At 34.0% G+C, this 14,030-nt stretch overlaps 2 protein-coding genes and 1 pseudogene across 2 annotated transcripts; 1 reads left to right on the forward strand and 2 right to left on the reverse strand.

Annotated features, from left to right (window-relative positions):
* Nucleotides 1-4,089: 4,089 nt before the first annotated feature.
* On the reverse strand, nucleotides 4,090-6,046 carry LOC105132196 (glyoxylate/hydroxypyruvate reductase HPR3-like; annotated as a pseudogene).
* A 2,100-nt stretch (nucleotides 6,047-8,146) lies between these two features.
* LOC105132197 (uncharacterized) lies at nucleotides 8,147-10,885 on the forward strand. The gene is made up of 3 exons (XM_011035541.1): nucleotides 8,147-8,390; nucleotides 9,133-9,248; nucleotides 9,542-10,885. The coding sequence occupies exons 1-3, from the start codon at nucleotides 8,181-8,183 to the stop codon at nucleotides 10,032-10,034; spliced, it is 819 nt and encodes a 272-aa protein (XP_011033843.1). The 5' UTR covers nucleotides 8,147-8,180; the 3' UTR covers nucleotides 10,035-10,885.
* Nucleotides 10,886-11,126: 241 nt separating this feature from the next.
* LOC105132198 (subtilisin-like protease SDD1) lies at nucleotides 11,127-13,572 on the reverse strand. The gene has a single exon (XM_011035542.1). It carries the CDS (start codon nucleotides 13,566-13,568, stop codon nucleotides 11,268-11,270), a length of 2,301 nt encoding a protein of 766 aa, XP_011033844.1. The 5' UTR covers nucleotides 13,569-13,572; the 3' UTR covers nucleotides 11,127-11,267.
* Nucleotides 13,573-14,030: the final 458 nt, after the last annotated feature.

Genomic DNA, 14,030 nt, shown 5'->3' on the forward strand with positions numbered 1-14,030 from the left:
AAGAATTGAACAGTAGACAAAGAAACCAACAATGAAGGAAAAGGAAACATGTCTGAAGGAAAAGAGAAAAAAAGAAGCCGAAAAGAGTCAAAAATGTTTTTCACTCTTCTCTTATACTAGCCTTCATTCCTCCAGTGAAGTAGCTGTCGATGAGCCTCCTGCACCAACAACCTCTTCTAGGTCCAGCACTGTGAGCAACAAATCTCCAGCATCAACAGCTCCTGCTTCAGCAAAAAAAACAAAAAAAACACAACAGCATCGACAACTCCTTCTGAGGCAAGCCACCCTTCCAGCAGCAGCACCGTAAGCTCCTTCCAACTAGGCCAGTAGCTTCCAGCAGTAGCACCATAAGGCTCCTCAAACCGTGACCAAGAGATCTCTCAACAACTCCACCGCCATCCAGGATTCGTTTCATTAGTTACGCCAACGGCAGTGGCGGAGAAGTAGCAGCAGAGGTTTCTCTTCATCAGCAACTTCTCTTAGACCATCCAAACCGTGTACCACAGCACCATCAGAAGTTTTGCTTCTCATTCTAAGCTGAAAGCAACAGAGATTGTTCTCAGCAACAAAAAATCTTCTTCAGCAACAGACCTCATCAGTGTTTCTCTCCAGTAGCTATTCTGCGCCGTGAGTATCAACGGAGGATTTGTTTCATCAGCAACAACAATGGGTATTCTCATCTTCAGCAGTAGCCATGAGCAATAGCAAATCAGTGTAACAGAGTTGCAGAAGTCCAGCAGCCTTGCATCCTCATTTTCTCGCTATTGAAGGTCTAATCCTCAAACTTCTTAAAGCACGAACTCCCATATTAATTATATGCATAATTTTTTGTGTTTGTTTTTATGATTTGCACGTGCTTGATTTGGAAATAATACATAGAGAAATTTCTTCATTGGAAGCTCATTTAAATCAATGTTTCGATCTTTCTAGAATAAAAGAGGGAACTTTGTGTTTTTTAGTGGACTTGGTCTTCAAGGCCGTTTGGTCCCTAAAAAGGCATGGGTTGCTTGTGTTAAGCTTGGCCCCTTTTTTTATCACAAAAAAGGCCTATATATTTTTCTTAGAATTGGTGTTAGTTTTCAGCCCGCGGCTGGGCTAAGCCTATGAAAGGCCTTAAAGCCATATTGGGTTTGATAAAAATTCTGTCAAGAAAAAAAATGTATTTTTTGGGTTTTTAAAGTTTGTTTTCCAAACAAAACATTATTATTATTATTATAGAAAACTACTATTCACTGATTATATTATAGTTTTTGTTTTCCTAATAGATTTATTGCGGATGTCAACGTTCAGTTTTTTTATTCATGATAGTCTCTCAAGTACGACTTTATTTTAAAATAGTTCAATATATAATTTTTTTTAGCAATAGGTAACAATTGACCAAACTGAAATTAAAAAAATGAATAAATCATTCATGGCCTAATCATACACTTATGACTCATAAACGGAATCAAAATAAACTATATAAATATATTATTTATGTGTTAAGAATCTTGTTAAGATTCATGTTATTCTGTGTTTTTTATGATTAAATTAGTGAGACTTACAAGTAAATCCTATTTTAAAAACATGATCTAATAGTATATCTTTTCTTATCATATTTTTATTTTAGCATTTAGCATTATTATTTTCTTATTAAAAAAGAGAAAATCACTCTAACCTCTTGATATTTGAGTGCTATTGCACTTTCCTTTTATATCGGGTTGATGTGATCAATACCATAATCAAACTTTAATAAAAGACTAAAATATCATTGACTCTTTTTTTCCACCTTTTCCCTTTTATTTATCCTCTGTCTTCTCCCTCCTTTCTCTCTTCTCCCTCCCTCAACATCTCCTCTCGTCACTTCTCTCTCTTAGTCAAAAGTGTGCTTCAAAGATGCCACAATCCTTTTCAGATTTCTCAAAAACCAATTCAACTCGATTACATTCTAATTCCAATCAATAAAGCCATCATTTTCCACTAATGCATCTACAATTTCTCGGTTCACAATAATTATGGACAAACAAATCACGTTGATTTAATGTCTAGAAGGCATCATTTTCCCATCTAGGGCTATGCTTAGATATGCTGGTGACCACCTTTAACAGTGGAAGCAAAGGCTATCACAAGATTTGGCACAACACAAGGAGTTGCCCTCACGTTGTGTCACCTCCAGTGTTAGGTAGCAGCCTCGCCCCTGGTGGCATGGGTTATTGCCTCCGGCGGGAGGGTTGGAGGCAACCATGGTTGTTGCCTCTATCACTAGTGGCGACCTGGCCTGGTGCTACAGGCACCAGCCAGCGCGTCCATAGTGCTGGCATTATTGCTAGTGGTGTACAATTATAAAAAAAATTATTTTTAAAATTATTTTGATTAAATTTTAAAAATTCATCGAAATTTGTATCAGAATAGAAGCAAATATTTTATTAAAAAACAAAAAACATGAGAGAAAGTTTTTTTGAAAAAAATAAATTTGCAAACAAATTTGATTTACAATTAACTTCAGTAATAATTAAAACATATAATCAACAAATATTAAAAAAAATAACTTACAAATTTTTTAGGGGACAAAAAATCCTGTTATATAAATTTAGAGTTGTTTAAGATTTATGCAAAAATTAACTAAAGATTATATATTTTTTTAACTTTGAATAATTTTTTTAATGCTAAGTTATTGCAAACCACAATTCATTCAATTTTTCAACATCTAACAGTAATCTATACCATCTACAAGAAAATTTTTTTCTAAAACCTTTTAAGATAAATGAATTGTTATACCTTAGAGTGCTAGTTTTTTTAGATGTTTTTGTATTATACTCTCCTCATATTCTCATATAAAATAAGAGATATAACATTTTATTTATATGAAAATCTAAAAAGCCCTATAAATAATAAAATATTATTTTCTTTTTATATAATATCACATATATTCCTTTAGGATATTATTAGAAGTGTATTCAATCAATTCCCTAATTGATTTTTTTCTAGGTGTAGAATTGTAATACCTGTATTAGTTACATTCTAGTCTTTAATTTTTAAAATTTATTAACAATTAAGTCACACTTGATTAATTATCTCATTTTAATTTATGATTAATGATTTTTATATGTGTTACCTATTAAGTTAGCTAATAAGATGCCCTAAATATAAATTGCAATCCTAAATAAAACAAGATTGAGTAAATTAAATAATTTAATTTATTATTAATTTAATAATTAATTAATTTATATTTGAAGATCAAGTACAATATCTACTAACATGTTATGATCTCCTAAAAAAATTATAAGTAATTTGACTTAAAATTTCAGTGACTTGTTTTTTAGTGTAATTATTTTTTCTTCATTAAAAATGTTCCTATTTGGACATTATTACATGGAGTATGCTTGCTTTGTTAAACTGTTTTAGTTCATAATATTATAGTAATTGATTTTTTAAATAAAATTTTAAAACTCCTTTTAAAGTCATTACATCTCAGCAAGTATTTTACAATCAATACTAATTGAAAATAAATAAAATATTTTTCTTAATTCATCTAAGGTGATGAATCATCTCTTAATTACTCAAATATCTTTATATAATTTATATTATACTTAATTTCTACTCATTTGTTATTTTTAATTAAGACAACATATGGTTAAGATCAAAACATAATATTTTTTATTTAATATAACTTATTAGTTTCAAGTCTAAGAATCACTTATACAACTATCATGTGAGTTTTTTCATAGATATAAATAATTTCTCTATATAAAATTTTCTTACATATCAGTTTAGTATACATGTCATTAAACTATTACTTGCATATTAGTTTCAAACATCCCTTGTAAAAATAAATATTACTTTTAGTTTCAAAAGCTCTAACTAAATTCCAGTTTTAATAAAACATTGACATGATACAAGTTAATATTACTTTTATGTAAAACATTACTTTTCTATGAATTTTATTATTATTCTAAATTCATTAATCAAATATCAAATTTATTAATTAAATATAATTAAATATTAATTTTTTTATTAATAATAAATATATTTTACAGAAATAAAATTATTATATATAACGAATTGATTGGCTTCGTGATAATATCACATGGAGATTACATATGCTTGAGTTGGATTATCGTACGTAATAGATGTAGCATTTGAAACTATGACATCACATAATTGGCTAATCCTTTCATTCAATCTGAAAGACTGATTGCAAAGGTTTATTTGAAAAGAAGGCCTTTAAGTTGGTGAAAGCTAGTTCATGTAATGCTTCAAGTGATTCTGAGGTGAAAATAGCACGGTGTGGAGACAGAACTACATTATCAAGTTCAAATAGCTCTTTGGGAACATCAGGCTCGTTCTCAAACACATCAAGGCCGGCGCCACCAATATCTCCCCTCAACAAAAACTGCACCAACACCTTTCATCAATGAGAGCTCCGCGTCCAACATTGATGATCACCCCTTCCTTTCCCAGTGCTTCTAACACATCCTTGTTGATTCTATGGTTAGTTTGTTCTGTCAGTGAAAAACAAAGAATGAGAGCATCAATGTCTTCTGAAAGGTCAAGGACATTAGCATGGTAAGAAAATGGAACTGATGGCTTCTTCTTTCGTGAGTTGTAAGCGATGCTACAGCCAAAAGCCTCAAGTCTTTTTCCTACTTCAAATCCAATTCTTCCCAGTCCAACTATCCCAACTCGTTTTCTTCCCATCTGCAATTGCATTTATGTTTCTTAAGAAACAATTTACCAATAATAATGTGCTCCATCAAATCCAGTAGTCATACAACAAAGAAAATGAAGCAATGATGCCCGTCTATATATACATATATACATATACACAAATCAACAAAGGCAGCGATGCTTTAAATGTCGTATGATAATTAATGTCATTTCCTGCGTAACAAGTATTATAAGCACTTAAATCCTGCATCAAAAGTTAAAATCTCCTTGCTACTCCACTACATAGGCATAAGCGTGGCAGGGGAGCAGCTTCTTCGACTTTTTTGCACTGCACACATAGGTGTGTGCATTGCTAGCTGCCCTTTCCACCCCAATATCAGACTCAATCCATCTATTAGCTAGCTACGTACCTCATATCTCAATAGCAAAAATTAAAGCTATCTTTCTCTAACAAATAGTTCCAAATAATATCAACGACGTACAAAAATCGTGATTCCATCTTCATGAGTTCCTGGAATAAGAATATTTCAAAATATCACTTTATTATCTCATGTTGGTATAATTAACTTTAGAATTCTGATTGAAGTTACACGTAAGAGGCTTTTAAGGAGATTTAGATCACGTGTCGTATTATATGGTTGATTTTTAAAATATATTTTTTAAAAAATATATGAAAAATATATATTTTTTATTTTTTAAAATTTATTTTTGATATTATTATATTAAAACAATATAAAAACACCAAAAAAATTATTTTTTTCAGATAAGAACTTCACCACAGCTCTATCAATTATAAACCAACTTCAAGCTAATATATGATTCAATCAACAGATGAGTTTAAAGCAAAAAAGATAGAGAAACAAGATAATAAACCTTGAAGCCAAGTGAACAGTCTCTCTTAACTGGCCACAAGCCGGCACGAACGAACCGGTCAGCAGTAGATATTCTACGGCAAACGTCAATCAACAGCGCTACGGCATGGTCTGCAGCATCCTCCGCAAATGCTGTGTGCTGGCATTAGTCATAGTCTATGAGCTCCAAAGAAGGAAGGAGATTGAGGGTTTCTGCACTCAGGGGAGTATTGTAGACGCAGATGAGAGCTCTAACAGATTTTGCATGGCAGGAGAGGAAGGAGCTAGCAGGTTCAGGTGAATCAGCTGGATCGAGGAGGTGGAAGTGAGGCTGTAGGATGTCTTTCAGTGGCGAGTTGAATGAAGGGAGACGATGCAGGAGGACTATAGGGAGGTTGTCATTTGACTGAAAGCATTCTTGATTTGCGTATGAAGCCATTGGTAAATCTTGGGTGTTGATGTTATTTCTCTTGATCTTGTTATACGTTCCTTGCAATCATGGTGGCTGCGAGGCTGGTGCTTTTATTCTTGGTGTCCTTTAGTTTTTCTTTTATTTTCTTTCCTTTTTCAAAGTAAAATGGTCAAAGGTTTATGATCCATTATAACACCTTTCCCTCTTTTTAACCTTACTTTGTGCAAAATGTCCCCACCTATTTTTCTTTTCATGTTTTGGGCACTGTCTTCCGGTTGTCTCTTATTATTTTTTATTTCTTCATTTTCTTTTGTCACTCCATTTTAATCCCCTTCCCTTTAATTCTTTTTTAATTATTTATTTATGATTTTTCATCTTTTTAGAAATATGTAGAAAAATAAGGGTTAAAATTAAGTTATGACAAAACAATTAATGGTGTTTTATAAAGGTATAATTTGAATGTATATTATATAAAAAAAATTTAATTTTTTGTTATGTAAATAGATTCAAATTTGCCAACTTCATTCACGTGAGGATATATTTCTTCTCAACTAAGTGATTTTAATCAAATAATTAATACTCTCCATGCTATAATTTAAGTGTCCAACTAGTGAAAAACCAACAAAAAAAGAGAGTAAGAAGTTATTGTTGAGTGAAGATTATTTACTTATATTTGCATGGTTAAATGCAAGAGGAGATCCAATCACAGAAATTCATCAATAAACAAAATATTTTTGGGTTTGAATATATGCTTACTTTATAAAAAAAAAAAATTAAACAATCATTCACAAGTAAGCATCTTAAGTTATCTTAAATTGATTGTAAGAAATAAAAAAAAAAATTGATAAATTTGTTGGATTTATTACTGAAATTAAAAATTGCCATCAAAATGGAATGACTAAAGAATTAAAGGTAATTTTAATATTTATTTTCATGTTATATTATAGATTTTTTTCTCATATCGAATTTATTTTATTTTTTATCATATTAATGATACTAAATAATTTATATTTTTTGTATTAGCAAATGATTTTAATTTGAACATTATTGAGTTATTTTATAAAAAGAACCCAAATGATAATATAAATGTGCAAGTTAACAATAAAGATCAAACAAAAAAACAAGAAAGTCATACAAGTGCTAGTTATGCTTCATCAATTTTATTTACTTCTGATTATATTAGTTTAGAACAAGATGATGAACTATTAATTTATCAAGATAGGTCAATTAGTCAGAAGACTATAAATAAACAACTTAAATATATATAAGGTAAGGAGAACGTTTGAGAGAAAACTATAACAAATTTCTTACAATAATTTAAGCAATTTAAGAATATTTTAGTTGAAATTAAAAAAAAATGAGAAAAGTTATGTTAAAACAATAAGTTACAATAATACAACAAAATCAAGAGAAATAAAAATTAGAAAGCATTGAGAAAGAAGATAAAATTATGAAAATAAATATTTTTAAATTGGATATGATTTCTATAACTTATTTTGTAAATAGAAAGTTAGAAGTTACATAAAAGAGATGTTTTGATTTTTAATTAACTAGATAGATGTATTTTTAGGTTAATGTATTTTTAATTAACAATGTTGGAATTTCTTGATTATTTTAAACTTATTGATTAGTATTTAATTTTACTTTATACTAATTCATAATATTTTTTTTAATTTTTTCTAATATATAACAAAGATTAATTAACTTAAAAGAGTATAACCATAATTGGAAATAAAACAACATAAAAAATACTAGAAAATCATAATAACATAATAAACTCAAATTTAATGATTTTACTTGTTATCATGTTGTTATCACAAATATTCAATCAAGTCTTTTTAGAGTTGAGAGCTAGTTACTTTATTTTTTATTTAATTATAAATTTAAAAAAATATTTAATTTTAGTATTCCATCATGTAACACTAATATAAAAAAAATTTACAGTTATGATGAAATTCAAGGTTTATATTTGTTGTATTTGATGATTATGTCTTACTTTGTCCATGTATTTTAAATTTAATAAATATATGTTCCCTGATCGTGTATAAAGAGTAATTAAAATTGCATAAATACTTAATTCATAAATTATTAAATATAAAAATAAAACATGTAAAAATTGACTGTATTTTAAAAATTCTGACCCACAGCTAAATCCATAATATTTATTTTTAAATTTTTTTAAGTTAAGGTTAAATATATAAATATTACGTATGACCTAAATATTTGTAACATCCCTGAAAGAAAACACCCAAACGTTCAAACAAAAAAATATGTGGAATCAGAAAAGCAGAGAAGAGAGGAAGAAAATAAGAGGTGAGCAGGTCATGGAGAGCAACAAAAAGAAGAGAACATCATCATCATCATCATCAACAACAACAACAACAACAACAGTAAGCAAAGAGGAGGTAATAGCCAAACTGAAAGACGATGGTGACTTCGACAATCTCCGTCTCAACATCATCCGCAAGCTCAAAGACAATGTACGATCGAATCTCTCTCTCCTCTCCCTAGGTTTTTCTTCATTGCTTTTAATTTAATCACTGACGTTAGAGTTGATATGCCAACCCAATGAAAGAATGACTTATCATAAAGCAGTAGTGATTAAGGAATCTGTTGATTAAATTTTTTAAAGGGAATTTTCTTATTTCATTAATAAATTTTAATTCAAAAGCGGTGTAATTGTTTAGTAATTTGGGAAAGGATGGAGGATTGGAAGGGAGAAAGGATAGATACCCACCCACCCGTCCAATAAGTTTTTTGATTAGAAGGGAAGTGAAGTGAATTGAAGGAAACCAATCCTCCCCACTTCCCTTCCTACAAAGCGAGTGTAAATATTTAGCAGTTGGTTTGTGTAATTATACTCCTTTACAATATGAAAACACTGAACTTTGTTTAGCTTTAGGGACACTGGCTCCGGCAAAACATTGGAGAGTGGGATTGCAGGGGATTTTTTTTGTTTGAATCTTGACGTTATGCATTTTGCTTGATCTGTAGATTCTCATTATTAACGTATAAGACCTCTATTGGTATCCCCACCAAACTGAACTTTTGTATAAGGTGAAAAGCTTGATAGTCTTTTATCCTCGTTGCCACTAACTACTCTGAAGCATGTGACAACTGACTTGGAATTTGATTAAGAAAGGTCTGTTTGAAGCATTTGGTGTGGTCTTGTGCTTTTTTGTTACTTCATCAGTATCTCTAAACAAAAGTTTTGACTGGCAGGAAGAGTTGCGCAACAACATTATTTCCATTGTGAGACATTCAGCAACACTTAATCGTGCTGGTGCTGAAAGTATGAAACCCCGACAGCTTTTTGATGCCTTATACGATGAGGTTGGGTAAGTTTCTCATTTTTCTATGCTGCTTGATGATTTTGAATAGAGTACTTGGAGGGCTACCAATCTTCTATGCAAAGTGGGGTTCTAGCATATCTGCACAAAATGTTCGATTGTTTTCTATGGTTTCAGAGATTTGGTTTTGTGAACTTTATTTTTTATTTTGGAGAAATTTCAGAATTGAAGTTCAGTTCTTTGGCAAAGAAATTGGAAGCTATTCAACTATTGAATTGATTTGAGTCTTGAAAATGCTTTGTATTTGATGATGGTTGCCGTGTCTTGTTTGTAATCACTAGGAACAAACTGACAAACCAAATTTCTGATGGTGTATGGGAAGTCATTAGATCAGCTGATGGAATGAAAAATGAAATCACAGAGACAGTGCAATCTGTCTATAATAAATTGGTCAACCCTGAAAGGAAGGAAGACGGTGAATCATCTACTCATGGTGCGATGGTAGTCGAGAATGGAACTAATTATAAAGGTCTGGTAAAGGCATCAGCTGTATCAATGGATGATAACTTATCTAATGACCCAAAAGAACCACCAGGCTTCTCGCTATCTAACACTCATCAGAACAGTAACCGTGAAAAGAGAAAACAGTTGCAGCTGCCTATGCCATGTGAAGGTCCTCCAGAAGCAAAGAAGAAAAGGCCCAACCATTCAGAGGACATGCTGAAGGTGAATGATGTTGATGTTGCCCCACCAGGCTTTTCTGCAGACGTTGAGCTGAAGGAGCCCTGTGACAGCAGTGATGAAGACCCTGATGTGCCTCCTGGATTTGGTTGACATGTCACATGATTAAGTTTGTCGCAGCTTTTCTTGGATCAGGATGTTTGATGGAGACCATATGACGGATGCTTTAGGGTTGGGGGTTTCCAGAGCATTCATTTTCCCTTGTACCTAAACTGAACACAGTTTGAGGTTATGCAGTCCAGAAAGTACGGATGTTTCTCCTGCTATGAGGTTTTCTGGCATCTAATCTCCAATTTGGAACGGAGACTTGAAGCTTTTGTGGACTAGTAAGTTGTTAGAAGCTTGGTACAACTGGGTATTTTCTCATTTGTTTCTTGGATCTGGTTGAGCAAACACCATGGAGATTATTGATGAAGCATGGAAACACCTGTCTCCTGAACTTAGAGGGTTTTATCATGTTGTTTTCTTTGTTACTATTTTTGCCTATGATAAGTGCTATTATTAAATCAACAAAATTGTCAATTACAGACAACTTCTAGTCATGCCCTGTTGCTTTCTGTTTGCCTATGCTTCTGAAACTTTCTATTTATTGTGGAGCATTATTCAAAGCCCTTTAGATTCAGCTTCTTTGTACCTGATGGCATGAGTGTGCACAAACATATTGTACAGTGGTCCAGCAACTGGGTGCAAAGAAGTCATGAGATATGTCCTGTGCTATTCCCAGTTTACGGTAAGTTTCATGCTCTCTATGCTCTAGTTCCGTAATATGGCATGTCTTCATGTAACATTTGGCCACGGAAGGCCGTAGTGCCACTACTCTGTAGTTTTGTTGGATGAAATATCTTTTGCAATTACCTGTGAGAAAAAGTGTTTTTGGTGGTTGCTTTAACTATTGTTGTAATCTGTACGTGCTTTATCCATCATTCTTTCCGATTGGGAGGTAATTTCCTTTTTTTTCTCTTTTTGTTTTTGATCATGTGAGAAAGAGAACATTTGAAAGAGACTGCTTCCGGTTATCAGATTATGGCAATGACCGATTCCCATGACATCTCCCTATGAATGTCTAGGTCCCCACATTATGCTGGTGGGGTTTGGCTGTGGGAATAACTAATGTTGGAAATAAAAGGAAAGAAGCAGGAGTTTACTGCTGCAAGAAAAAATGAAAACTTTTCTTATTCTCTCTTTTCATCTTAAATCCAAAGAAAAAAGAAAAAAGAAAAAACTGGATGCAGGACATCTGGTGTGATTTGAGTTTTAGTTTCAGAGTCCAAAGTTATCCCACCGATAAGAATCCTTGCCCGCGTGGCAATATAGATGCATCTTTTCCTACTTGAAGCTCACAGCAATTGGACTCCTAACAATGTATTTAGAAGACGCCCATACTATGTGTCCTTGAGCAATTTCACTGGTTTTGCCACCATATTCAGTGCGAGAGAACGCTACTGAGTATGTTGCCTTCCGGTTCACCTTTGAAAAGTAGAGTTTGGAAGGTTTGACAGTCACATCAACTCCTGGTGGTGAAAAGATGGCCACTTCATAAGCTGAATTTACATCACCAACGTTTGTCACAGTCCTTGTGAATGTCTGCGAAGGTCCCAAAGTGACAGCAAATGAAGGATAGTTCAGCTCACCTTCAGGAATGCTTGGTTTTTCTGAGCATTTAACTTGCTCATGCACAATTATGCTAACTTCGTTATCGGCGTAGCCCAGACCGCATAGGTAAGGAATGTAATTATCAGGTTGGATGTCGTAAACTAATCCTGGGTTGTTTGCTCTTGATGGATTAACGTGGCCTGCCCCAGTGGCAAAGATGTCAGCAGGTTGAAGTGTTTGGTCGACAATGAGTTTGCCTTCCATGTTTAGGGTATCAGCAGTAGTCATGATGGCCGATTTGATAGCAGCAGGTGACCAGTAAGGATGAGAGCTCTTGAGCAAGGCGGCGATGCCACTAAGATGTGGGCATGACATTGACGTGCCAGAAATTATGTTGAAGGTTGATTTTGAGTTCGTATTGTTGTCAAGAGGGAATGGCCATGCAGCTAAAATGCTCACTCCAGGCCCAATGATGTCAGGTTTCAGAATTCCCGGGCTTGCCAGGCTGGGGCCTCGTGATGAGAAGGAAGCAACAAAAGGAGATGATGGGTCTCCAATGGCAGTTCCTTTAAATAGGATCGTTGCCATTGGTGCCTGTGTTGAATTTATATACGCTTTGATCTTCAGCCCTTTGGCAAAGCTGACATGTGTTGCAGGAAGAACATGAACATCAGCGTTGGTGCTGAAGCCATCGGCTTCTTCATTCATGAGTATCATGGCAGCACCGCCGGCGTTTTTCACTTCTCCCCCTTTAGCAATTCTGCCTATCCCCCCTCCTCTCTCGCACAAGACTATTTTTCCTCTCACATCCATACCTTCCAATGCTCCCTCACCACATAAAGAGGAATTTGGTTTACCGCTCATGCCAGCATAAACTAAAGGTAATAGTGTTGAAGGGAAGTTACTATGTTGGGAGAGGGATTCACCATCAATTTGTTCACCATTTCCAAGCCTTGCAATAGCAGCAATTCTTCTATCTACAGTGCTTGCTCCAACTGTTAGTATCCACGGGGCTTCATTAGATAATGTGCCGGTGAAAGGGCCAGAATTTCCAGCCGAACAGCTTACAAATATTCCCTTTTGAATTGCTGCAAATGATCCTATGGCAATAGTATCATTAAAGAAAGGAACTGAATCTCCACCAAGGGAAAGTGAGAGCACATCAACACCATCCTGGACAGCTGCATCAAGCCCAGCTAATATATCACTTTCAGGACAATCGTCCCCAGGGTCACCAAAGCACACTTTGTAAATTGCTAAATGAGCGTGAGGCGCGATTCCAACTGCTGTGCCTCTGGCATTTCCTAGCACTTCAGCATCTTTTACAAAGGCACCAGCAGCTGTGCTTGCTGTGTGGGTGCCATGTCCATCTACATCAATTGGTGGTTCAGTTGCTGCTGATCCCTTCTTGGCTTTGGCTGCAATATTGAACGACCTTGCACCAATGAGTTTGTTGTTACAGTCTGAAGCGTTAAAATCGCACCTCCCTTTCCATTTGGCAGGAGGTGGTGGCATTCCTTCATCATTGAATGACGGGTGGCTGGGGAAGATTCCACCATCTAGTACTCCAACGATCACTCCCTTTCCAAAATTCGATTCTTTCCAAAATCCCAGTTCCTGATGCAAACCCAAGAAGCGGGGGGTATGTGTTGTTTGTAGATGCAATATCCTTTCAGGCCGTGCTGAAAGAAAGCCATCCTTCTCTTCCATGCTTTTCACTTCCTCCTGTGTCAATCTTGCTGCAAAACCACTCATTACATTTTGGTATGCGTAAAGCATGCGTTGTTGCTTCTCCGAGCTTGCTGTGCTCACTGGTAAGAATGACTGGTACCAACTCTCGAGATCTTCAAACTCTGCCAAAGTTCTGCCTTCTGGTTTTGCGACATGGACAATGTAGTTTAATAAGGTGGTCTTTTCGGTTATTTTAGTTGTGTGCTGAGTAGCTTGAGCAATCTCAGGACAGAAGTTAAGCATGAAAATTAGTAGGAGTAAGGGAATGATAGCCATAGTTGTAAAAAAGTTAATCTTCTTCATGAAACAGAAGGAAAAGATACATATATTTATGGCAACTGAGTTGTGTTCCTATAATCGGTTCAAGACCAACATATATAGTAGTAGGGGAAAAAGAGAGAGATCCATGGCCGGCATATTCAGAAGAGTTTGTCAGTGTGAATCAAGCTTTTGTACTGCAGTATCATGGATTATGGAATGTCCTGCTGCTTTTGTTTATTGTTGCCTTCTTAGTTAAGACGGCAACATGAAACGTCTTTTAGTCTGAAATACCTTCTTTTTTTTTTTGATAAAACAGATATTTAAATTGAGTGAAAATAAAACTTGATAATTCCACTAACATTCATATTTTAATATTTAAAAAATAAATTGCAAAGTGTTCTCCTATTAGTATTATAAGTATTTATAAACTCTTTTACATAAAGGAGTTCGCTCTTCACAAAATATATTTATAAATACTTTATCTAAATTGTAAGAATATAAATC

The sequence above is a fragment of the Populus euphratica genome, unplaced genomic scaffold (assembly GCF_000495115.2).
Source record: "Populus euphratica unplaced genomic scaffold, PopEup_1.0 scaffold39.1, whole genome shotgun sequence".
Classification (NCBI taxonomy): Eukaryota; Viridiplantae; Streptophyta; class Magnoliopsida; order Malpighiales; family Salicaceae; genus Populus; species Populus euphratica.